Raw genomic sequence first — 24084 nt, forward strand, 5'->3', positions numbered from 1 at the left:
ACAGTAACAACATTATACTCGAACATGCAGCTAATGGTCTGTGAAAGAATGTGCAGCCCGTGGGGGAGTGTGTGGCGACTGATGACTACATTCAGGCTGGAGGTTACCCACCGCTTCTTCCTGGATCCAGTTTCCAAGAGGGCCAGAAAAAGCAGGCCAGGCAGCCAGCCACTGGCTCTGGTCTCAGTCTTGCTGCCCACATCACACGTTCGATAGGTGCAGCCAGTTCTAATTCTTGGAAAAAGCTATACAAGGGCTGTGCTGTTACACCACCGAGTTGAAAGGGAAGGACATGGGAAGACCGGTGGCTGGCAAGACTTGTAACTAGATGAGGAATGTTAACAGAATACCAACCACCAAATTCCAGACAGAACCAAAAATGTCGGAAGATTTTCACTTTGGCATTTTTTGGTCTCACAGAAGCTGAAGGGCTTGGAACCTCAGCTTACTAATTAGAAGCTTAATTTATTTCTATTCCACCAAGACCTTCACACCATGGGGAGCATATTAGAACTCAAGGGGAATGTACCTTTCTACTCTAAATTCCAGGTGACACTGGGATTTTGTCATTTAACATATGCGAAGCAACAAACACACCTCGCAGAACGCATTCGCAATCTTCTGGAATATCTAACAAAGGAACCAGTGGCAGCTACAGGGTGCTCTCCAATTAGCTCAGCTTGTGAAGGCACGGTTCAGATGTGGCCAAGGATTTGGTTCCCATCTGGACAAGCTCAGTGTAGTCCATGCTAGGCCATGGCGGCTCCTCTTACCTCCACCCAGTATACAATTCCAACAACTGGAAAAATATAACTAAAAAGCACATTTTCTACTAATGGCAGAAGCAGCAACACTCCACAGCTTTCAGTATTAGCTAAAAACAAATCCCTTTTCTGGGTCTAATTATAAGGATAAATCTGAAAGTTCGAGGGTGGCTGAAAAAAAGCATATGCTACTAGCCACCTAGTACACAGAATGAGAACAGTACCTCATGAAGTTATGACTAATACAAGGAAACTGGGTAATAAACATGTGGCTTTATGTGACCGTTAACAAGGCCTTTAAAAGCCAGAATGCTATCAGAAAGGGGAAGCACCTCAAAGACAAGTGATAGGAACAATCATCTTTTTTACTGCCCAAGGTCACTCTAAGCCTTGAAGAATCAAAACAGAGCAAAGGTATACCTCAGAAATATACCATTCAGTATGAAGCCTGGCTACAATCCCTGCCTTTCCTTTCCAATGCAGCCATATTATCCAACCAGACCTGCCTATCTTACAAAAGTCTGTTCTGTGAAGACCCAGAGCACAAATCCTGTAGCTAGCAGCCAAAGAGAGGTGCACTGGTCTAGGCAGTACTAGGACAGAGGGTCAAGAGAAGGATTTTTTTAATCCTCCAAACTTGAAAAGGAAGCACTGAATATGAACAAGGGACACTTTCAGAACTGACCAAGAATGAGAAAAACAATGCTGAAGAACTGCAAGAGGGCTCCAAAACCAGAAGAGCAGCTAAGAACCAAGGCCAGTGTCATCTGAGGAACATTTGAACAGATCCCCGACTCCACCATGTTCTAGGCAATGCTAATACTCCATCATTGTCATGGGCATGAAATCATCCAAATAGGAGGCTGTTGCCCTCAATGAAAGCACAATTGACACTATTTCTTACTACCTCAGCCTCTTAAGGCCTAGCACTACCATTTCTTCAGTGCAGAACTTCTTTCCAAAAGCAATGAGAATGCAGGTAGAAGATGGATAAAGCCTAAACTGGTGGCTCAGACTTGTCAGTGTCCTTTCAGGAAATTTCTCACTGCCCAGAGGTGTTTGTTTTATTCTGGCAACTCTTCACTGTAATGCATGGTTTGGTGTTGCTTGCCAAGCGCCTCTGGCACAGGCTGGGAAGATGATACCAAGAACATGCTGAGTGCCAGATGCCTTCTGCAGAATGTCAGGTGGGACAGAAATAGGAGAAGGCAAGAGGCCGGGGTGGGGGTGTACAGGGAGGGCAAGAAGGGGAGGGGAGCTACCACATGCCAATCCCAAGAGACACATTGTTGTAGTACACTCTGGGGCAGAGAGGGGAGCACCAGTCTACTCAGTGGGGCTCAACAGAGCCAGCAGACCCCTGAACCCATGCACAGCACTACAGGGATGAGGATCCGAGGAGAGCTGTTCTCCAATTATTTTGTGGGGATGATAAAATTGACAAAGAGCAGAGTGATGTATGTCATAAAATGAGCTTTAATGTCTCCCTCTCACAACATGACAGTACGGTTCCTCTGGAACCAGCGCTCGGCTTCCACGCACGGCTGGCTTCCCGTGAGGACCGAAGCTGGCAGACCACTGGCTGCTGCTGGAGCAGCCCCAGGCCCCCGCTCAGTCCAAACACCCACCTCCGCCGCAGCTCACCGGCGCTGCAGTTCTGCACGTGACAGTGTCGATTCTGTGCAGACACTGTTCCATCTCTCTGTACTAACTGCTCCCTCCACCAGCCCTCAGTTCTGTGAGGCCCGAAGGAACACGCTGCCTTTGCAGGGCCGAAATCTCCCATCATCGCAGGTTTGAATCCTCTGTTTTGTATCTTCTTCAGACATCTTAGACGTGTGAGCCAGGCGAACGATGGGACTTGCCCCACCCAGAGGACTCTCGGAAGTCCTATCCAAGCTGTCACAAGTCAGCTTCCTGGCTGATGGCGCCCTTCTACGCCCAGCACAGTAGGGCAGTTCCAAAGAACTGCAGTTAGAAGCGAAGATGGACAGGAGTCCATCTTCTTTCTGTACCCAGTCAGTGCCCGTCTTGATGGCTTTCTCTCTTTCTTTCATTAACACGTACTTCTGCATGTACACAGAACTCTAGAAGGATCCTCCTATCTGAAAACTATGGAAATATTTTCTGAATTCATAGAACTATCCCCTTCGTTGAATGATGTTCAAACCGCAGACTGGTCTCTGCCTTCCCAGATATCTTCCCGTTGCTTGGCTTCCAGTCGTTTTCTCTCTGGAAGTAAGGACAGTGTTAAAAGTGGGAGTACACTTCATACCACCAGGGACTTTCCTTTAATCCAAATTATAAGCAAACTTTAATCATGAGACAGGAGGATTTCCTGGTCTTCTCTCACCTGATTCCAAGACCTAATATTTTTAACTTTTCAAGTGCTTTCCTAGTACTTTATAATAAAGAGAAAGATCTGGGGCTAACAGAAATAAAAAGTCTATGGAGTGGGGCACCTGGGTGGCTCAGTCGGTTAAGCGTCCGACTCCTGATCTCAGCTCAGGTCCTGATCTCAGGAGGGTCATGGGTTCCAGCCACTTGTTGGGCTCCACAATCCAGTCTTGCTGATAATGTATTTATTTTAATTCCATTTCTCTACTGTGTTAGTGGTTCAATAATTGCCTGTTATTTCCACTTCACTGATGTTTAAAAATTTTCAATAGGGATAGAGAGTATGTTTCAATATTCTTCTGCCTTCTTGCTCAAATGGAAATGATAGCCACTGGGCTTTAGTTATATCAGAAAAAATATTTCAGAGGCAAATCAAATTTCAGTATTTTAAGAGTACTTCCAGGAGCCAAAATCTTCTGGGATGCACAATTCCAACATGGAAAAATGACCACATACAATGAAGGGAGACAAAGAACTATTTCTAAAAACAAAACAAAAACACAAATCTGGGCAATCCATCTTCAAGCTTGGTTTCCATTTAATACTTTTACCAAAACCTGAGACAGTACAGACCATACACGATCAAGTGTCGTAAACACTTCGTTAGGTGCCACAATACTAGTTCTAATTTCATGGCTAATCACTTACCTTTATAATGAAATGTACATGATAAGCCTAAGTGCTTCCTCTCAAGGACTATTATTTCAAATAATGTCTGTAAAAGATTTTGCAAGTCATGAACCAGGGGAATTATTATAGAAATCAAGGTGAGTTTAGAGTTAACACTTGCTATGTTATCCAAATCAGCAGAATCCCTTATAAAATTCCTTTACTAAATATCTGACTGTACTTTAAGGGCAAAGAACTTGGTCAGGAAGTTGACTGGCACTTGGAAATGTGAGAAAGAGAAATTCACTGCTATTTGGGCACCACCTTGTGGCATTATCCGAATATAGCAGCAAAGTTCTAACTTAAGAGGCAAAAAAGGGGGGGGGGGCAGTCATCAAATTCCAAACTGAAGGCTAATTAATTCAGTGCCTTGTGACTTGGCTTTAAGACAGACTTGAATTGGGATTGGGATTCTCCAGGGAGACAGCACTAAGGAAAACTGGCTTGTCTAAAGGATTCCAGGGTTTCTTAGGAAGGCACTTCGGTTCTGATTCTTACAAACTGGGTAAAGCTAGAAGGGGATCTAAAGGTAAAAGCAACGCTGGATGAGGGGCACCTGGGCGGCCCAGCCAGGTAAGTGTCTGCCTTCAGCTCAGGTCATGATCCCGGGGTCCTGGGATGTAGCCCAGAATCAAGCTCCCTGCTCAGAGGGGAGTCAGCCACTCCCTCTGCCCCTCCCCGTCCGCTTGTGCTCTGTCTCTAGCTGTCTCACTCATTCTCAAATAAATAAAATCTTAAAAAAAAAAAGAAGCAGTGTTGGCCGAAAGCCATCAAAAACTGGTTCTGGATTCCTAGAAAAAGTGAGGAAACCAGGAAAGTGAACTACCAGAACTCAAATTTTTCAATAAGCACATAAATTTAAATCAGAAAGGCTATCTGGGCTGGGGCGCCTGGGTGGCTCAGTTGGTTAAGCGACTGCCTTCGGCTCAGGTCATGATCCTGGAGATCCAGGATCGAGTCGTCATGATCCTGGAGATCCAGGATCGAGTCCCGCATCGGGTTCCCTGCTAAGCAGGGAGTCTGTTTCTCCCTCTGACCCTACCCCCTCTCATGTGCTCTCTCTCTCTCAAATAAATAAATAAAATCTTTAAAAAAAAAAGAAAGGCTATCTGGGAAGTTCTAAGAAAAGAGATCCAGATGCAATAGAAAAATATAATGGCTGTCCATAAAACCACAACTCCAAAATCAAAGCAGTTCTGAAAACAATTTTTTTTTTTTAAAGTTTAGGGCCAAAACTCATTTAGTGGTAAATATAACCTGAAAAAATAAGAAGCTGCTTATAGTCTTATATATGTCATTTTATGGAACAGTTATACACTCTGTGGCAGAAATATTGTTAGTGTGTTTGATTTTGGTGCTATGAAATATATATTAAGATAACCATATTATCTTTCTAAAATTGAAAAAGTTTAGAATACTGAAACATTTTCTACCCTAACGCTTTCTAATCAAAGATTATAAATCTCTATTGCCAAATATATGTAAATATAAGGGGCAACTCTGGTGGTAAGCCATATGAGAAACCAGTGAACGCTGGGACACAAACTGAGAAACACAAGGAAAGAGTAGCAATGTGAGGCACACATTCCAAAATTCAGAACATGAGTAGAGAAGGACTTTTTAAAAGAGGAAATGGAAGCCTGGAGAAGCTAAGTGACTTGCCTAAGGTTACATAACCAGCGAAAAACTAAAGCTGGAACGTGGATCCTTAATTCTTAAACCAGCATACTTTCCACTGTCCTGACATCTGAAAATATCTACAAAAAAGAGAAAAATGAAAAAAAAAAAAATGTATTGTCAGAAAGATAAGGAAGCATGTCATCCCTTTAATAAAAAGAGAAAGGAAAGCAGATTAATAGCTGACAGACTGCATGAAAAGAGCTCCTATTAACTTTACCTCCAACAATTAAGAAAAGTAAACTAAGTAAAGAGAAAGCTCAACAGCAGCCATAAGGGCAAGGAACTAAAGGAAGAAGAGAAAAATTCATATGAAGTGATTAACCTACAGCACACATGAGCTGGCCCTGCAGACTTTCATTTCCCAGTATGAGAAATCAACTGGCAGAAATAATTCTATTAAATGAGGTGACTGAATCACCACTTATCACTGAGGGAACGGAAGGGGCTGAAGATGAAAAAAAGGGCCAATTTGGTGTCATTTCAAAAGAAAATAAAGAAAAGGGATGTAAATTAAAACTTTCAAAATCTACTTCTACACCTAAGAAAATAATGGAGAAAAATCATCACAAAATTCCCGGGCAGCTACCTACAGAGTAATAATCACCATGAAGATTGAAGTACAAGTCTGGTCAAACTCATCTAATTGCCTTCTTTTATGGACTGACAGACCTGATAGATTGAGAAGTAATTTAAGTAACCTCTTAATTTTAGCAAGGTTTTAGATTTTAGGCTTACCAAGTATTTATATAATCATTAATATACTGGGAAATATATAGTCTGGATCACAGAAGGGTTAAGGGGGCATTTAACTGTGGAGAGTGGAACGTTCATCAATGTATTAAGTGTCAACACAAAGAACTATGTGCTATTTATTTAGCAATAGTTGGTAAGTCAGTTAATCCTAGGGTTAACATTTTCATCTCTGATATAGGTCAGGGATATAAATTTACTAAATAGAAGGTGAAGGCAAAAACACACATAAATACTGCATCCCAGAGAAAAAGATCACATTAAGATGAAAAGAGAAATGTGGTTAGAATGAAGGGAATTTCACATTAGGGAAGAAAAGACATAAAGAAAATGCTACACGACCCAGATTATGAGTCAGCAATGCAGCAGAGCCCTTGAAGGCAGAATAATGGAATGCCTAAATAGGATTTCAAAAGGTAGCAGTTGTGATTAAATTTTTTTATTACAGTTGACTAAGTATTCTATAGGGATGATTTTACTTTTAAGTTCTTAGTGATTTAATTAAGCAAACTAGGGGATCAAATCATTGTTTACTTACTCTGCCTTTCAGGCCTGTGACCCAAAAGATGCCTTTTAGAACCAGCCAATTAATCACCTACCCCCAAGAGTAAAATGGAAAGAAGTTATGAAATAAAATTTTGGCACGCTTTGAAAATGAGAGTACCTTATTCTGAGAAGTAATGATATCTTCTATCTCCAATTTTAGGTGGGAATCAAGTGTTTTGATAAATCAAACATTGGGAAATTTTATACATACTCCTGAATCTGGTCTTTAAAATGTAGTTTTATTGTTTTGTGTGAATCACTAGCTTAAAACATGATTAAGTCAAATACAAAGGATCCAAGGATGATCTATGCTTTGATTTCCTGCTCTCTGTGCAGCTCTGATCTATTATGTGCTCTGCTGGACTAAACATCACTTCCCCCATGTTCTAAGACCTACAAACTAAAGTTCTTATCCTCCAGATATACACAATATGACTTGCTTAAAATGATTTGGGTACTTCTTTTTTCTTGATTCTTCCCAGGGTAATGTTACTTTCTCAATCTCCTTTAAAAAAAAAAAAATTTTCTTACTTTCCTTCTCTATCTATCTATAGGTTCCATGCCCACTGTGGAGCCCAACACAGGGCTTGAACTCGATCAAGACCTGGTGTGAGATCAAGGGTCAGACACTTAACCAACTAACCCTCCCAGGCGCCCTTGAATCTCCTTTTCAATGAAGGACTAAGACATAGATTTCTCGTTAAAAGGGTAAGAAGACCAAAGTAAGGTGAGGGAACTTAGCAGGAAGTATTTAAACCTCAAAATCACAAATCCCAAATTCATTAATGAGAAGGTTTTCATTTGCAGTGTTCAACTCTGGGTTTTACAAAGAAAAATATAGAGGACTTAAAAGAGTTCAGAGTAGAATCATGAATGAAATAAGATTTATGAAGAAAAAGTGACCAATGTCAGTCATGTGTTCTTCAATGAACATACATATTGAGTATCTTTTTATGAACCAGACACTATGCCAGACAGCAGAACTCCTCAAGTGAGGGGGGGAAAAAAGCCTATCTATTCTATAGTACTATTTATAAAAGTACCTGTATCAGGATGGCACACAGATTTCAATTTCCATGCTAATTCTGATCAACTGGCAGTGGTCAAGTCAAAACTCACAAAAGAGTGTCATGACTGATAAGCACTGTTTGTCATATAATGGATGGGAAGCAGCAGTATATAATACATATTTGTCTTTACTGTCTCATTATAATAAACACTAATTTTCTAAGAGTCACATAAATAATAGTATCCTGAATTTGTAAAGCACCTTTCTAAATAAACGTTTTTACACGTTAACTTAGATTCTGCACAAAAAATTCTTCAGGGTAAGTCAGGCATTAGTCTTGGTTTGTTGGAAACTAGAGCCCAGAGAGTATAAGAGACGAGCCTGTGGCAACACAGCTGAAGTGAACGGCAAAAACTCTATTAGAGCCGAGATCCCCTTATTCCTAAATAATCTGCCCTTGATCTCTGAAGATTAGAACAGGATGGTGTCCATATGCTCCTTATTTCTACAAAGGAAAAAAGAAAAGGGAACTGGCTTAAACTATTGTACAGATTTAAGTTAAACCTAGGGAAGAATTTTTTGACAGTGAAAGTTGCTAACCATTGGAACAGAAAACTAAAAAAAAAAAAAAAAAAAACTTGCCGTATTTTACTTTCTAAAGACCTTAAAAATTCTTTTGTTTTTTCCCCCCTGGGGAAAAAAAATGTTAATTACTACAAAAGTCCTTCAAGAGGGATTACAGTATTGTGGAGAGAGCATGGGTTTTAATTAGAGAGGCCTTGGTTCAAATGCCTCCTCTCAATTTACCAACTAGGTAACTTTAGGCCAGGTACTTAACTTCCCTAGGCCAGCTCTAAACTGGAGATATATTTTCCATCATGGAATTATCATAACTTATTACATTGCCTGGAGTTGCCTTCCCAACCTTTTAATCACAAAAACCCCGTCATGCTTTTAATCTTAAAATCTTCAGAACTAAAACCAATCCAATTAAAAATGGGTAAAAGACTTGAACAGGTATTTCTCCAAAGACAACATACAGATGGCCAAAGACACATGAAAAGAGGCTCAACATCACTCATCCTCAGGGAAATGCAAATCAAAACCCCAATAAGATATCATCTCACACCTGCCAGAGTGGCTAAAATCTAAAACATAAGAAACAACAAGTGTTGGTGAGGATGTGGAGAAATAGGAACTCTTGTGCACTGTTGGTGGGAAGGCAAACTGGTACAGCCACTGTGAAAGACAGTATGGAGGTTCCTCAAAACATTAAAAATAGAACTACCATACGATCCAGTAATCACACAACTGGGTACTTATCCAAAGAATAAAAAAAACACTAATTTGAGGGGCGCCTGGGTGGCTCAGTCAGTTAAGCACCTGCCTTCGGCTCAGGTCATGATCCCAGGGTCCTGGGATCGAGCCCCGCATCCGGCTCCCTGCTCCGCGGGAAGCCTGCTTCTCCCTCTCCCACTCCCTCTGCTTGTATTCCCTCTCTCACTGTGTCTCTCTCTGTCAAATAAATAAATAAAATCTTAAAAAAAAAAAAAAAACTAATTTGAAAGGATACATGCACCCCTATGTTTACTGCAGCACTATTTACAATAGCCAAATTATGGAAGCAGCCCAAGCATCCATCAATAGATGAATGGATAAAGAAGAGGTGGTGTGTATATATACAAGGGAGTATTATCAAGCCATAAAAAAGAATGAAATCTTGCCATTTACAACAACATGGATGGAGCTAGAGAGTGTAGTGCTAAGCAAAAGAAACCATATGATTTTTCATTCATACGTGGAATTTAAAAAACAAAGGAAAAAAGGAAAAGAAGGAGACAAACCAAAAAAACAGACTCTTAACTATAGAGAACAAACTGATGGTTACCAGAGGGGCACTGGGTGGGGGGATGGGTGAAATAGGTGATGGGGATTTAAGAGTACACTCATCTTGATGAGGCCTGAGTAATGTATAGAATTGCTGAATCACTATATCATACACCTGAAACTAACTTAACATTGTATGTTAACTATATTGGAATTTAAAAAATTCTTCAGAACTGAAGTGAGAAGAAAAACAACTGCTTAAAATCATATTTTCTTCCTTACTGAAGGCAGGTATCCTCACTTGATTGTAAGTCTTAAGTAAAGGAACAAAAATTTTCCATCTCTCTAATTCTCCCAAATAAGAGCACAATGCTAGAAGAGAAGTGCCTAGTGAAATGCCAAATGTTGTTGATAGGGTATCACAGGAAATTTAAAATTAAAAAAGTACTGAAAAAGATTCCATGCACTGGAATCTGTGTTAGACTCACCATATAATAATATTTCCACTATTACTAAAAACAGCAGCAGCTAACATTCATCATATACTTATTACAGGCCTATAGAAACAGGAGAGCACACATTCCGATGGGTTCTGAAGATGACTAAGCATCTTTTGTGGATTATCTCACTTCATTTCCATTTTATGGATGAGGAAACAGAGGCCTCCAGAGAATAAGTAATCTGCCCAAGGCCACCAAGACAGTAAATGGTAGAGCTTGGAGATAGACGTAGGCAGTCTGATGCCACAACCTAATGTTATCCACTATGCTGTACTGATCCCTCTCCCCCGCCCCCACAGTGGAAGAAGATGTGGAACAAGAATATCTGCTCTGTTTAATACCTAAATGGTACTTCTAATTTCCATAGGAAAAAGCAAAATTTTCTTTTTTTTAAAGAAAAAACTCTTGCAGGCAGGTACAAGAATATCTGCCTAAAGCATAAAGAAGTCAGAAAGAGATATATCAGAAATTTTCCACATGCGTTTTCTCAGATATGAAGAATGGGAGAGCTATGAAGCATAATAAAGGAAGAATCTTCTATAATCTGTACAGCCTCAGCACCAAAGTGAGTCTCCATTCACAACTAAAGGCTTTCTTTTATTTATTTTTTTAAAAGATTTTATTTATTCATTTGAGACACAGAGATACAGAGAGAGAGAGAGAGCATGAGCAGGGGAAGAGGCAGAGGGAGAGGGAGAAGGAGGCTTCCTGCTGAGCCAGGAGCCCAGTGTGGGGCTTGATCCCAGGACCCGGGGATCAGGACCTGAGCCGAAGGCAGACGCCCAACCATCTGAGGCACCCAGGCGCCCCTAAAGGCTTTCTTTTAAAAAGTAAATAACAGAGTACTCACTGAGCCATTTTTAATTACATCACTGAAATGTCCGCTGGGTAAGTGGGCATTTAAAACAAATACTTCAAATGAAGCTGTATGCTAATGTGCTTACAGAAAAACAGAGGGCAATACTCAAAACGTACCTGTGCAAAATGCCTACCACAGTACATGGAGCATTCCAGTTAATGTGACACACACAGGGTAGGGAAGCATGAGACACTGCACAAAGAGTCGGATCTTCTCCCTCTACTGATCTTCTGAGATAATTGTGGTTATCAGAGAGAAAGCACTTTCTTCAGAGATAACCAACTACTAAAGGGTTAAGGGTATTACACATTCACCTTTACTCTAGTTCTATTATTGCCATCTATAAAAAAACAGTTTCTATATAATCTGTAAAGGGCCTTTGAGTGAACATGCATTGGAAAAATCAAAACTGCCTCATTATAATCATTAAGGTTTCAAAAATTAGCTGGGTTCCATGCTGAAACTCTAGCACCTGCCATGACACACTCTGTCACTGGTTATCTGGCCAGTGCAGCTGAGAGTCCGCAAGCTGCCTGCTATCACCACAGCAGAGTGAACAGGAAGTATTAATGGCCTTGTTAGACCGGCAATAAACAAGGAGTTTGAAACTTCAATTCGTTTAATGGAAAAATGAAGTTACTTTTTGGTAAGTGGAATTTTCAGAATAAATTGCCTTCGCAGATTCCAGAGATCGTGGGCTCAGGCAATGAGACTAAAGCCTGGAAGGTTGATAAAAAGTACTTAAGTGTAAAGCCAGAGTCCCTGACCTTTACATATAAGTCAACAGCCTAGAAAGAGGGAAGAGAGAGATTTTAACCTCAATTCCAAACTACAGGGGAAAAAAACCCCTGCTGTGGATCAGTGGAAATATTTTCTAAGAACTCGTAGGTACTGCAAAATAATCAGAAGATAGGTTAATCTAGATGTACTCTAATGGAGCCACTCAAGACTGTCTTTAGAGAAAAAAATACCTCCTACAGTTACTATCGTCCATGTCAGTTGCTGGCTTTTCCTTAATCTGTCTTCTACTTGCAATCTAAACCATTAGATAATATCATGGCAATCATGGCCCCGTAAAACTACAGCAAATGTTTTCTGCCTGGGAGACTCCTTTGTCTTCACAGGAAAATTTTGCTCAGACTTTAGAGCAAGAACTATAGAAAAAGCCATGGATGATGAGCTGAAAAGCCCAAACCTATCTCTTGGAAAACAGAGCATGGATTAGGATGCCTTGGTGTGTGGAACAGGAGGACAAATCCTGAAATGTCTCGCCCCTAAACATAAGGCATGAAAACAATTTTAATAAACTTGAGAGGCTTCTAGGAAATGGAGTGGGCTTCATTCATTTTTTTTTTTTTTTAAACATATGCCTTACAGTGAGTCTAGAGAACTAGAGAGGAACACCATCACTTCAACTCACCTCGGGCTTCCTGCAGTTTCTTGAGCTCTGCTTCCCTTTCAGTTTTGCTCTGTTTACTTCGAACCCCAAGGGCACTGATGACTAACCTTCTGGCTAGGGCTGCTGAAGTCTCAGGACGCTCCTTGGCTGGCTGCAGGAACTCTAAAAGGGAAAAAAGGGGTGGGGGGGAGCAGAAGCAAGTAAAGAAGAGAAATCTAGCACCAAATGATTTAACTCTGTAATTAACATATAAAATAGACTAACAAGGGCTGCCTCAGCAGTAATTAACACAGGCCAATAGATGATGATCAGAGGAAACTAACATGGCAAAACACAAACAACCCTGGCTTCGTTATCTGTATTAACACAATTTTACAGTGACCCTTGCAAACAGTTCAACACTGAGGTAAACCAGAGAAGGATGTCATCAGAAAATGGTTGCTGCATTGCTTGGCCGTATCTCCCACTCTCTCCAAGTGGCTGCTCAGATGCTATATTTCCAACATAGCCTTTTGCCTTTTCCTTAAAACATACTTCCTTTAACATTAAAAATAAAAGTGATATGCCTTTAAAACTCTAGATGAGGTACAAGTGCTAGAAAAAACAGTAACACAGCTACCAAAAAGAAAAAGCCCCTGAGATGACTGGCTCACCGGCATACGCTCTGGCTTTGGCCTTGGCTGCTCTTGTGGCCTGTGACAAGGGCCGGGTTTTCACCACAGTCTGTTTACTACCCAGAGCATCACGAGCTGTGAAGAGGAATAAATATAAGAAAGCAGAAGATATGAAAAAGAGTGATACAAAGGAAAATTTAAGGCTAGCTCTCAGTATTTACTAGATGTCTAGATGTTACGCCTTTTTTTTTTTTCATGGCAAACAAAAGAGATGGTCAGCTCTAGAAAATCCATAAACAGCTTGGCAAGTGATTATTTTATATCAGGGATCAGCAAACTATAGTTTTGTGACCAAATCCAGCCATCCACCTGTTCTGTTAACATTTTACTGAAACAGAGCCATTTCTATTCGTTTGAATACTAGTTTAGGGATGCTTTCTTGTTACAACAGCAGAATTAAGTAGTGACAGAGACCTTACACCCCAAAATATTTACTACCTGGCCCTTTACAGTTTGCAGACCCCTATTCTAGGTGGTTCAGAGAGGAACCAATATCTCTAATTTCTTTGAATGCCTCTGTATCACATCTATCATGAGGCTAATGATATAAGTGAAAAGGCCCAAACATATATTCAGAAAGTAGGTATTATAATTTCTCACTGGAAAGGTTCAAGAGCTACTTCAAATTCATTTGTCTGGGTGGAAAAAAATCACAAAATTTTTAAGATTTAGTCACACTGGCTTCTTAAATTTCTACCTATAATCTGTTTATGTACGATCATAACTGACAGTTATACAGCATGTAACCTTGGAAGGAGTTGGCTCTCTCTCCAAATTACAACTGGATTAAGGTGAAAAAGGGAGAGGGAGAGCACATGGGTACAAAGTACTATGCCTCAAAAATCTGTAGCTGCCATTTACTACACTGGCTGAATAAAATGCCAGTTGGCTAGAATACAAGGGAAATCTTAGAACAAGTAGCAAGAGAAAATAGACAATAAGGAAAGACCACAGCAATCCACTGAGTGCATACCTGTAATTGGACTGGAGAATACTCCGAGGGCGTGTGTGTCATCCACCCATTTAATATCAAATCCTTTCTTTCTGCAACAAAAACAACACAATTTTATTTCTTAAAATAAAATTTACTTTTATGAAACATCTTTCAAATAGAGTCTCATAAAGCATTTCATGATGAGATAAACACTCAACGAGTACACAGGTGGAATGGGGATAATGACACAAAAAACAACTTAGAGAACAGAAGAAGCCACTGAATTCTAAAAGCAATAATACCATCATAAAGAAATACCTGGGAGTATTTTACGTTCCCAGCCATTTTATAGACATCAACTAATTAATCCTCACTTGTCCCTTGGGGAGGTGAAGTATTTATCGCACTATTTACAAGAGATGCTCTTATGAGCACAGAACAAGAAGAAATGAAAGGAGGAAGCAGAGGAGGGGCAGAAGAATATTGGAAGAGGAGGTAGGCAGAGAAGATCACCTGGATTTAATGCAAATGTAGGCTCATGGCCAGAGAGAAAGAGAGGGAGACAGGTCATTTAAAGCAAGAAACATGAACAAAAAAGAAACCCCCCAAAAAACAAAAAAAATCAAGTAATTGAGAAAAAAGACAACTATAATCAGAGAGGCTGGCCTATTATTCCTAGCTGTAGAAAGGAAGTAAGAAAGGGAAAACAGGAAAGAATTGTGGCAAAGTCAGAAAAATTCAGGATAAAAGATATCAGGATCAGAGAAACATCAGACAGGATTAGAGAGAATCAAAAGAATGGCCATTAAAACATCTTTATTTTGGAGCAGAGCTATTACATATTTTTTTTAAAAGAATTTATTTATTTGAGAGAGAGAGAATGAGCACAATAACTATCAAAATGATGACATTATTTTTTCAGCAAGGAACTTAAAAACTGCTCATAGATTCAACATAGTTCTATAGAAAGGGCATGGGGCTGAGGGTCAGATACAAAAGGACTCGGGGTTCTGACACCTTGAGATCTTGGGCAGATTTAACTTCTCTTGAAGCTAGGTCTGCTCATCTGTAGAAATGGGCATAGCACCTTCCAAACAGAGTTATTGTGAAAATGGAAATGAGATCATCTGTGACAAGGCAAAGAGCACAGTGTTGAGCACTTACAGGCATTTCATAAATGAATGGTGCTCATTATTTTTTATGACTAATAGCAATATTCATCAGAAAGATTATTAATATTGATAAACACGGTGACTAAAATATAAAGTTGACTCGGGAACCTGACTCTCAGACGTTATTATAGGCTTTTGCACCGTGACCTTGATTTTATTTTTATAAAGCACTAATAAAGAAAGAAAAAGAGAGAACAGCTAAAATATCTTCCTTCAGTCAAGAAAAAAAATTCCTTTGAGGAAAAAAGGAATGAAGGAGGCTTTGAAGGTTAGAGAATTTCCTGAATGTAAGGGTAAGTTTGACCATGGCATAAAATGACCACAGGTTGGGGCGCCTGGGTGGCTCAGTCATTAAGTGTCTGCCCAGGGTCCTGGGCTGGGATCGAGCCCCACATCGGGCTCCCTGCTTCGTGGGAGGCCTGCTTCTCCCTCTCTCTCTGCTTGTGTTCCCTCTCTCGTTGTGTCTCTCTCTGTCAAATAAATAAAATCTTTAAAAAATAAAAATAAATAAATAAATAAATAAATAAAATGACCACAGGGGTTGGAGACTGAAAAAGTTCAATAGCAGAAGAGCCTGTATAATAAGAGTTTACAAAAAGCTTAGAAAAAGACCTTAGATGGGATCTGGAGAGCCTTTTACACTTTGGAATGTCATAATCCTTTAAAATGCTTCTCCTCTTTTGGGAATGTTTTTGGGTTTGATAGAAAAATGGTCTTGCAGGTAAGATTAGGAAGAAACAAAGCAAAGGGAAATTAATAATTCATAAGAATTAACTAGCCTTTAGGAAATTCTAGACATCAACAAAACTAACCTTGGTTTTAAAAATCATCATTACTAATAACAATCTAAGGTAGTACTAATTTGAGATTTAAGCTCATTGACTGCTTTTTAAAATCTATTAGGCACTCTATATGGCACAGGCCCTGGTATTAGACTGACTGACCAACCCAATACATTTAGCAGAAGGTCTATGGAAAGATTAACTGTCCTCCAGGATCCAGTCACCTGCTTATTTCTTTTAGCTATAGAACTGATACCCTCCCCCCGATCCAAATTTAAGTGAGGTACATGGCTGCTAACTAATTTTGCCTGTTCTAGAACTTTATAGAAAAACAGGGTGCTCTTTTTTCTTCTAAGAATTTATTTATTTGAGAGAGAGAGAATGAGCAGTGGCGGGGGTGGGCAGAAGGAGAGGGAGAAGCAGGCTCCCCACTGAGCAGGGAGCCCGATGTGGGGCTCGATCCCAGGATTCCGAGATCATGACCTGAGCCAAAGGCAGACGGTTAACCAGCTGAGCCGCCCAGGCGCCCCTTGTTTTTGTACATCAAATTGCACTGAATACAGCCACGCTCATGTGTTCACATATTGTCTGTGGCTGCTTTTGTGCAATGATGACAGAGCGGCCTAAAATATTTCCTATCTGGTTCTGTAAGAAAAAGTGGGGGGTTAAACCCTAACTGACACAGAATCTTATAAATTCAAGATCTACATGCATGGAATTTTAAATTTAAATGTATAATATCAGACAAAAGACCTAGTTCATTTCTAGTATCAGGATTAGAATGTTAAAGTATAATCCTTCTTGGTATTGACTTCTTCCAGATCCTGAAGATCTTTTCCCTAATAACTTTCTTTCTGAAGCTTATTTTTTATTGTTTCTTTATTCCTGAAGATTATTTTCTTCTTATAAGCTAAAGATACAGAGGTATACTTCTGATTCTTTTACCTTGTCCTATATATGTATGAACTATGTATGAAGAGTTAATGCAATTGTTTTCAAACCCACTTACATCAGTTTTAGTTTATATTTTCACTACATAATTTAATAAAATTAAAACAATGAAATATGAGTGTGAAAAAGAAAAGATGTTGTATCCATAAAAACTTAACTGAATGCTTTGGAAGAGTAGAGAATGGTGAAGTCACTAAAAAATCCAAAAATGACTATCAATTATGTTTGGGCAAAACAGCTATAAAAAGACAGAGAAAACATTTTAACCTATAAGGAGTAAGCACTCAGATGCCTCTAAAGGTACATTAAAGTTCTCACTCCACTTTAGTTGATATATTATGAGGATAACATACAAGAACTCTTCTATCAATAGACAAGTAACTTAAAAGAAATAAAAAAGGCCTTGGCACCACGTCAAAGACTGGCAAGTGACTAGACATTTATATGTGTTGTTAAAATAAACTAGCTGACACATAACAATCATTTTTTTATCGTTCTCCACTTGACTATTTCTATCTCAGTGGTCAGAATAACCTCAAATCAATAATTTAATTTACAGTGCTGCTGAACTCTTCGGGCCCTTGGTGCTTGGCAGAAGAAAACATGTATCCTCTCAGGAAAAACCCTCTTCTACTGTAGACTTCAATTCCCATAAATAAAATTCCAAGGAAAATAGTTGGCTCACAGTAAAAAAAAAAAATAACTAAACCTCCAAAAAAGCAAGGCACTATGTGTGAGAATTTGCAGAAGCAGAACTAAAAAGACTTCAGGTAAAGGAATTACCAGACACAGACCACAGAAGGTCTATGTTTAATACATTTAAGACATTTTTTAAATCTTGAAAATATTTTAGACAAAAACAAGAAACTAAAAAATGACCAAACAGATTTTAAAGAGAAATAGAGAACTTAGAAAAATGAAAAATATAAAATGAAATTTAAACATTCAATGGACAGACTTAACAGCAAATTAAACACAGCTGAAGAAAAAATTAGTGAACTGGAAATAAGAGCCAAGGAAACTATTCAGAATGTAACAGAGACAAACACGGAAAATATAAAAGAGAGGTAACATGAAGATTAAGTGAGAAGGTCTAATATATATTTTCTTGGCATCTTAGAGAAGGTAAAAGAGAAAGACTGGCAGAAAGGCACTACCTGAAGAGATAACTATGTGTTCTCCAAAACCAATGAAAAATCCTTACTGATTTAAGAAGCTCAAATAATCTCAAGAAGAATAAATTTAAAAAAACACAAAGCCACACCATACTAAAATGCACAAAGAGAAACCCCTAAGAGCATCCAAAGAGAAAAGACAGATTACATTCAGAAGCAACAGTTGTGAACTTTCAGCTGGCTTCTTATTCTCCACAGAGAAAGCCAGGAGGCAGTAGAATAAATCTGCACTTTTCTGAGAGAAAAATGACTGCCAACCTAGAATTCTATACCTAGCAAACATGTCTTTCAAAAATGAAGTTGAAATAATGCCATTAAAAAAACAATAAAAAACCCAACTGAGTTTGTTAACAGCAGACTGTCACTAAATTAAACGGTAAAAGAGTATGTTCCATGCAAAAAGAAAATGATTTCAGATGGAAGAAATGAGATGCAAGAGATATAAATGAAGAACACAGAAAGTGGATCAATCTGAATGCTGACTCTATAAAATAGTAACATCAAAGTTTAGAAAGAAAAAATGTTAAAAAGAAAATAGTCTCAATAGCGTATTAGTTGGGGGTGGTGGAAAGGGAGGGAATGGAATTGGGAAATGGAGTTAAAAAGCCCTTATAGTGTTTGGAAAGAGTGTAAAACTACTAACTTTAGGCACTGGTAAGTTAAGCATGCATTTTGTAATTTCTAAAGTAACCACCAAAGAATAGAAACAGAGTATCATTTCCAAACAAAATAGAATGAGAAAAAAAATACCTCATCAATCCAAAAGAAGGCAAGAAAGAAGAGAAAAAGATGAAACAAGTAAACACAAAAAAAGATGGCAGACATACAACCAAATATATCAATAATTATAATAACTATTAAACGGACTAAATGCATCACGAAGACATCCAGAAGTTATAACTGAAGATATTCTTCTTAAATGCCCAAAGTGGGGTCTAGAAAGACTACTTGGCATTTTTAAAGAACTTAGAAGACAGACTTGATACAGAAGATTTCTAAAGGACTTGGAAAAGACAATAAACAAAACTGATGCTAAGTAAACAACAGGGAATATGCAAACAAGAAATGATTTTTCAGAAGACATTTTAAGAAAACTTCATCCTGCCTTCCCAAACATGCCCAGCTATTTGCAAATACTTACTGATAACTGCAGAAAACCCGCAGGAGGTCTTCAGTACGAAATTCTTGGGGGAAGTCATAAATTTCAATGACATGTGGAAATTCACAATCACTGAGGTCAATATCAGAAACTTCATGGTTGTAATAATCAAATCTAGGTTCCTGGATGCTTTCTCTATTCTTCATATTCCCTGATAACTAGAGAAGAAGAAGCATATAAGTGACTGTTACATCAAGCCAGAGCATTATAAAATATCCTACCATATATAAATAATCCTCCTTGTCTCCATATTCCAATTCCTTAACCTTTAGCACTGTCTCTGTATTAATGCTGTTCATGAATACAATAATGACCAGAGGTCTATCATCCAGTTTATATTAACATGTGGAATACTTAAAAAGGTGTTGAAATTCTGAGGCGCCTGGGTGGCTCAGTCGGTTAAGAGGCTGCCTTCGGCTCAGGTCATGATCCCAGGGTCCTGGGATCGAGCCCCGCGTCGGGCTCCCTGCTCAGTGGAGAGTCTGCTTCTCCCTCTCCCTCTACCTGCCTCTCTGCCTACTTGTGCTCTCTCTCTGTCAAATAAATAAATAAAATCTTTAAAAAAAAAAAAAAAGGTGTTGAAATTCTAACAAAGATAGGCAATGCATGAAACTTAACTTGCATCTATCAACCAGTGTGTGAGAAAATGTAGAATGATTAATGTGGTGAGTTACAAATGGTACATCTTGGAAAATGAATTTCAGAAAATAGCTGAAGAGATGAATTAGTAACATTTGTTTTATTTGAGCTTATTATCAGGCTCATCTCATAGTTTCTTTTCTGGAAGTAACAAAAACAAAAATTTTTTAAATGAAAACACTGTTAGTCTACCTTTTCTTATATTTAGCTTACAAAGGAATTTGTTAAGACAAATGTGAGTGGTAGAAGTAATTATATTTAAGGTCTCTAGCATGACAGCTACCTATAGGAATTCCCACATAGCAGATTAGTTTAAAAAACAACAGTAATGGAAAATACTTAAAATTCTACCATTCTTTGAGAAAACTGAAGGCTATTAACTATTTCACACTTCTGGAAGCAGAAGGGAAGGGGGAAAAATGGGAAGTGGCAGCAAAGTCAACACAGTCCTTTTGTCATTCACCTGTTTTAAAGCCTAGCTGCTAGTACTGATCACCCAAAGCCTTCAGACCTAAGAGTGTCTTCTCCTTGTTAATCAAAAGTCCAACTAGGTCTCTTCAAGCTTTTCCCTCATTTCTATTGTGCCTTACTGCCCATCAAATGAGGAAATGAGAATTTGTAATGCCAAGGATACAGCTCCTTTCTTTGCAAAAGTAAAAAATGGATTCAAGAATTTTATTTGGGAGGAAGAAGAGAGGGAAGGTGATATAGGTAAAATCAACAAAAATGTTTATTTATTGTTGTACCTCTAGTTCCTTTTCTCCATTAAGCTTTAGTTTACATTTTTTTAAAAAAAGGAATAATAATAGCACCTATACTTCACAGATAGGTGTGTGGAGTAAATGGTTTGTAAGTGCTCAGCACACTAAGTATTATACTTATATAATACCTAAGTATTCAATGAATTCAACCAACTTAAATTTTAACTGAGTGCTGAATCTATCACAGGCCAAGCGCCATGTTATTTCCACTCTGCTTAGGATGTAGAAAGCAGGAAGAGAATTATTCCTTCCACCATAACAATGAGAAAAGATTAGGTGATCCATAAAATAGTAACTTTTCTTGAATTCACCAGATGGCTGAGTATGGGAGACAACCAAAAAAACTGAAATCCCAAGAGTGACAAGTCCCTCCAAAGACAAACAGAACACAGAAACTGTTTTGCCATTGGCTGATCATGGTCAAAGAAGTGGGCACTACAAAAGCTGGCAAGAAGAAATCAGCTAAACTTAAATTCTTAAAAGCCTAAAGTGGGCTGGTCTGTCAGTTTAAAATAACTGTCCCCGAGACAAGGAAGGTCTGCAGTCATTTCCAAGTCCATCCTTACGTCAGTGCCACACTGTCTTGATTACTGTAGTTTTATAACAGGTTTTGAAATGAGAAAGTTTTAGGTCTTCCTATTTTGTCCTGCTTTTTCAAAATCATTTTGGCTATCCTGGTCCCTTGGATTTCCATATAAATTTGAGGATCAGCCTGTCAATTTCTGCCAAAAAAAAAAGAAAGAAAAAAAGAAAAGGGCAGCTGGGATTTGCTGAATATGTAAATCAATTTGAGAAGTATCTCAATAATAAAAAGAAAAGATGAACATGGGATATCTTTCCATTTATTTAGGTCTTCTTTAATTTCTTCCAACAATGTTTTGTAGTTTCTGGAGCACAAGTTTCATACCTCTTTTGTTAAATTTATTCCTAAATAGTTTTTAAATACAATTGTAAATGGAACTGTTTCCTTAATTTCATTTTTGGACTTCCGGCATTGACTTTTTGAGTTACTTTGCAAAAACCGAAACAAATCACTGCATGTCTGTGCATTTATAAATTGGGGCTAAATAATGCATTGTGAGACATAAACAATGCATGACTACAAAATGCCTTGGAATTATAAACCCTAAGAACTGATTACGTAAGAGGGGAAGGAAAGGGGCGTCTGGGTGGCTCAGTTGGTTAAACATCTGCCTTCGGCTCAGGTCATGACCCCAGGGTCCTGGGATGGAGCCCTGTGTCAGGCTCCCTGCTCAGTGGGAAGCCAGCTTCTCCCTCTCCCTCTCCCTCTGCCTGTAGCTCCCCCTGCTTGTGCTCTCTCTGTCAAACAAATAAATAAAATCTTAAAAAAAATAAAATAAAGAGAGGCAGAATGGCCTGCCAGGAACATTTGATCATGGTCCTTTGCTCTAACCTACTCAGCAAAATTGAACTTATATACTTACATCCCATTTCTAAGGAAACTATTAAGTGTTTTGGCTTCTGGGACTGGTTAAATGCAAAGTATTAATAATAGCAAAACACACAATTCTTATTCTACATTTCATAACAATAGATCTAAAGCCTGCAAATTAGATACTCCTGACTAGTTTTTCCTATCAGACACCACTGTTTATCAGGGATTCCTAACTTTTCCAAGGAGGAAGAATTTCATTTCATTTCCCCACAGTACGGATTTTGGTGAGATCAGTTTACATATCCACTAGTAACATTTTTTGTGGAGGTATGGTGGTAGGTAGGAGGCCATACTGTTAATGGCACTTTCTCTCCTGAGAATCTCAGTCAAACATGACAGGGAGCCTTGACAGTAAAGGAGAGGAGAGTTTGTGACTCTGAAGAAGGAAATGTCTAAAAGAGAACAATACGGAATGAAGCGAGGATCAGAGCAAGACTGTGAAGGGAAGTGAGCAGGTGGGGCCGCTGTCACAGTGGGATTAGATAAGGCAATACACACAGCTTTAAGGAGAGGTTGTAAGATTTCACGCACCAATTATATAGATACACCTGCAGCAGACCCGCACTGTCCAACATAGTAGTCGCCAGCCACATGTGGCTACTGAGTACTTGAAAACTATGGCTAATCTAAATTGAGATGTGTTTTATGCATAAAATACACATCAGATTTCAAAGACAATACAAAAAAATCATTAATAATTTCTTATACTGATTACACATGTTGAAATGATATTCTGGATACATTATACATTTCACCTGTTTCTTTTTTTCTTAATGTGGCTACTAGAAAATTTTTAATTATATACATGGTTCCTATTTGTAGCTTGCATCATATTTCTATTATAGACAATTGAAACATTTACTCTGAGTCACATATACTGAAGCAATATCTGTTATACTGTCAATGTGAAACTTTCATATTGTAAGACCTATATATGTATTTTTCTTTCTGATGACTAAGAAATGTTTGATAGAGCAACAGAGGGGAGAGGTTTTGAATTTGATTCATTCTGATCTATTAGACCAAGGGAAAGTTTGCAAATAACTCAGAGCAAATAATTTTGAGTTATGAATCACAAACATTTTAGGATTTTTTTTTTTTTACCAATGGTCTGTCTTGTTTATTTATAACGCTTAAGTGAAATCTGAGTTTTCCTTCATAGGCATAACCAGCTTCCACAAAACCATTCAGCTAAATTATCCTCCCCAAAGTGAGGTTAGTTTTAAGACTCTTATAGCCTGGTAGTCTGGTCTTGAAAACAAGTCTGTAAAACAGTACCTGACTTGCTATGACTTAATTGCCTTGATCCCTTTTTGTAGAGAAAAAAAGGGTGGCCAAATTAGGTCAATTAGGCATGGATCATCGAGCTTTTTATTTTTTGTTGTTTTTTGTTTGATCCTTGGTTCTTCAAGATACAAAAAGAAAAACAAAAAGTTATGAAGTTACCAGCCAGTTACTCTCTACAGACAAAAAACAAAAATATGCTACATTATTTTGGAATAAAGTTATATTTATATCTCTGTCAGATGAGCATGTCAGATGGCTGCTATTATTATCCTGATTACAAAGATGGAGGATTGCATCACCGAGAGACTAAAGGATATCCTTAAGATTACAAATCAAGTTACTGACAGAGTTTGAATCATAACTCAGGTCTCCTGATTGCTAGTCTAGTATTCCTTCCATAACATGATGAAAAGGTCTTTCAGTGAACACAATCAGAAACAGTGCTGTATTAATGTTCAGGACAACTAATTTTCTCTGGTTAAGGATTTATGGATATAAGCTATTCTAGGAAGATGGAAGGGAAGGGCAAAAAGAGAAAAGGAAGGAGGGAGGGAGGGAAGATCAATGGCAAAACTTAAAAGATAATACAAGGTTGCTGATTTCTTTCTAGTTGTATATTCTAGATAGCATACAGAGCATAAATTAAACTTTCCAAAACACTGCTGTGACCATGTCATTCCTTTGATCAAAAATC

At 38.5% G+C, this 24084-nt stretch overlaps 1 protein-coding gene across 5 annotated transcripts in view; it reads right to left on the bottom strand.

The window, feature by feature from the left end:
• Positions 1-2222: 2222 nt before the first annotated feature.
• R3HCC1L (R3H domain and coiled-coil containing 1 like) overlaps positions 2223-24084 on the bottom strand; it is an 85284-nt gene continuing 63422 nt past the window's right edge. For all 5 annotated transcript variants that reach the window (XM_036080661.2, XM_078077271.1, XM_078077272.1 and 2 more), the window contains 5 exons: positions 19230-19405; positions 14048-14118; positions 13054-13149; positions 12422-12562; positions 2223-2996 (listed from right to left, as the gene is read on the bottom strand). In XM_036080661.2, coding sequence (XP_035936554.2) covers positions 2929-2996; positions 12422-12562; positions 13054-13149; positions 14048-14118; positions 19230-19405 — 552 coding nt within the window. In that variant the 3' untranslated portion in view covers positions 2223-2928. The remainder of the gene's footprint in view (positions 2997-12421; positions 12563-13053; positions 13150-14047; positions 14119-19229; positions 19406-24084) is intronic.

The sequence above is a fragment of the Halichoerus grypus genome, chromosome 7, assembly GCF_964656455.1.
Source record: "Halichoerus grypus chromosome 7, mHalGry1.hap1.1, whole genome shotgun sequence".
NCBI lineage: Eukaryota > Metazoa > Chordata > Mammalia > Carnivora > Phocidae > Halichoerus > Halichoerus grypus.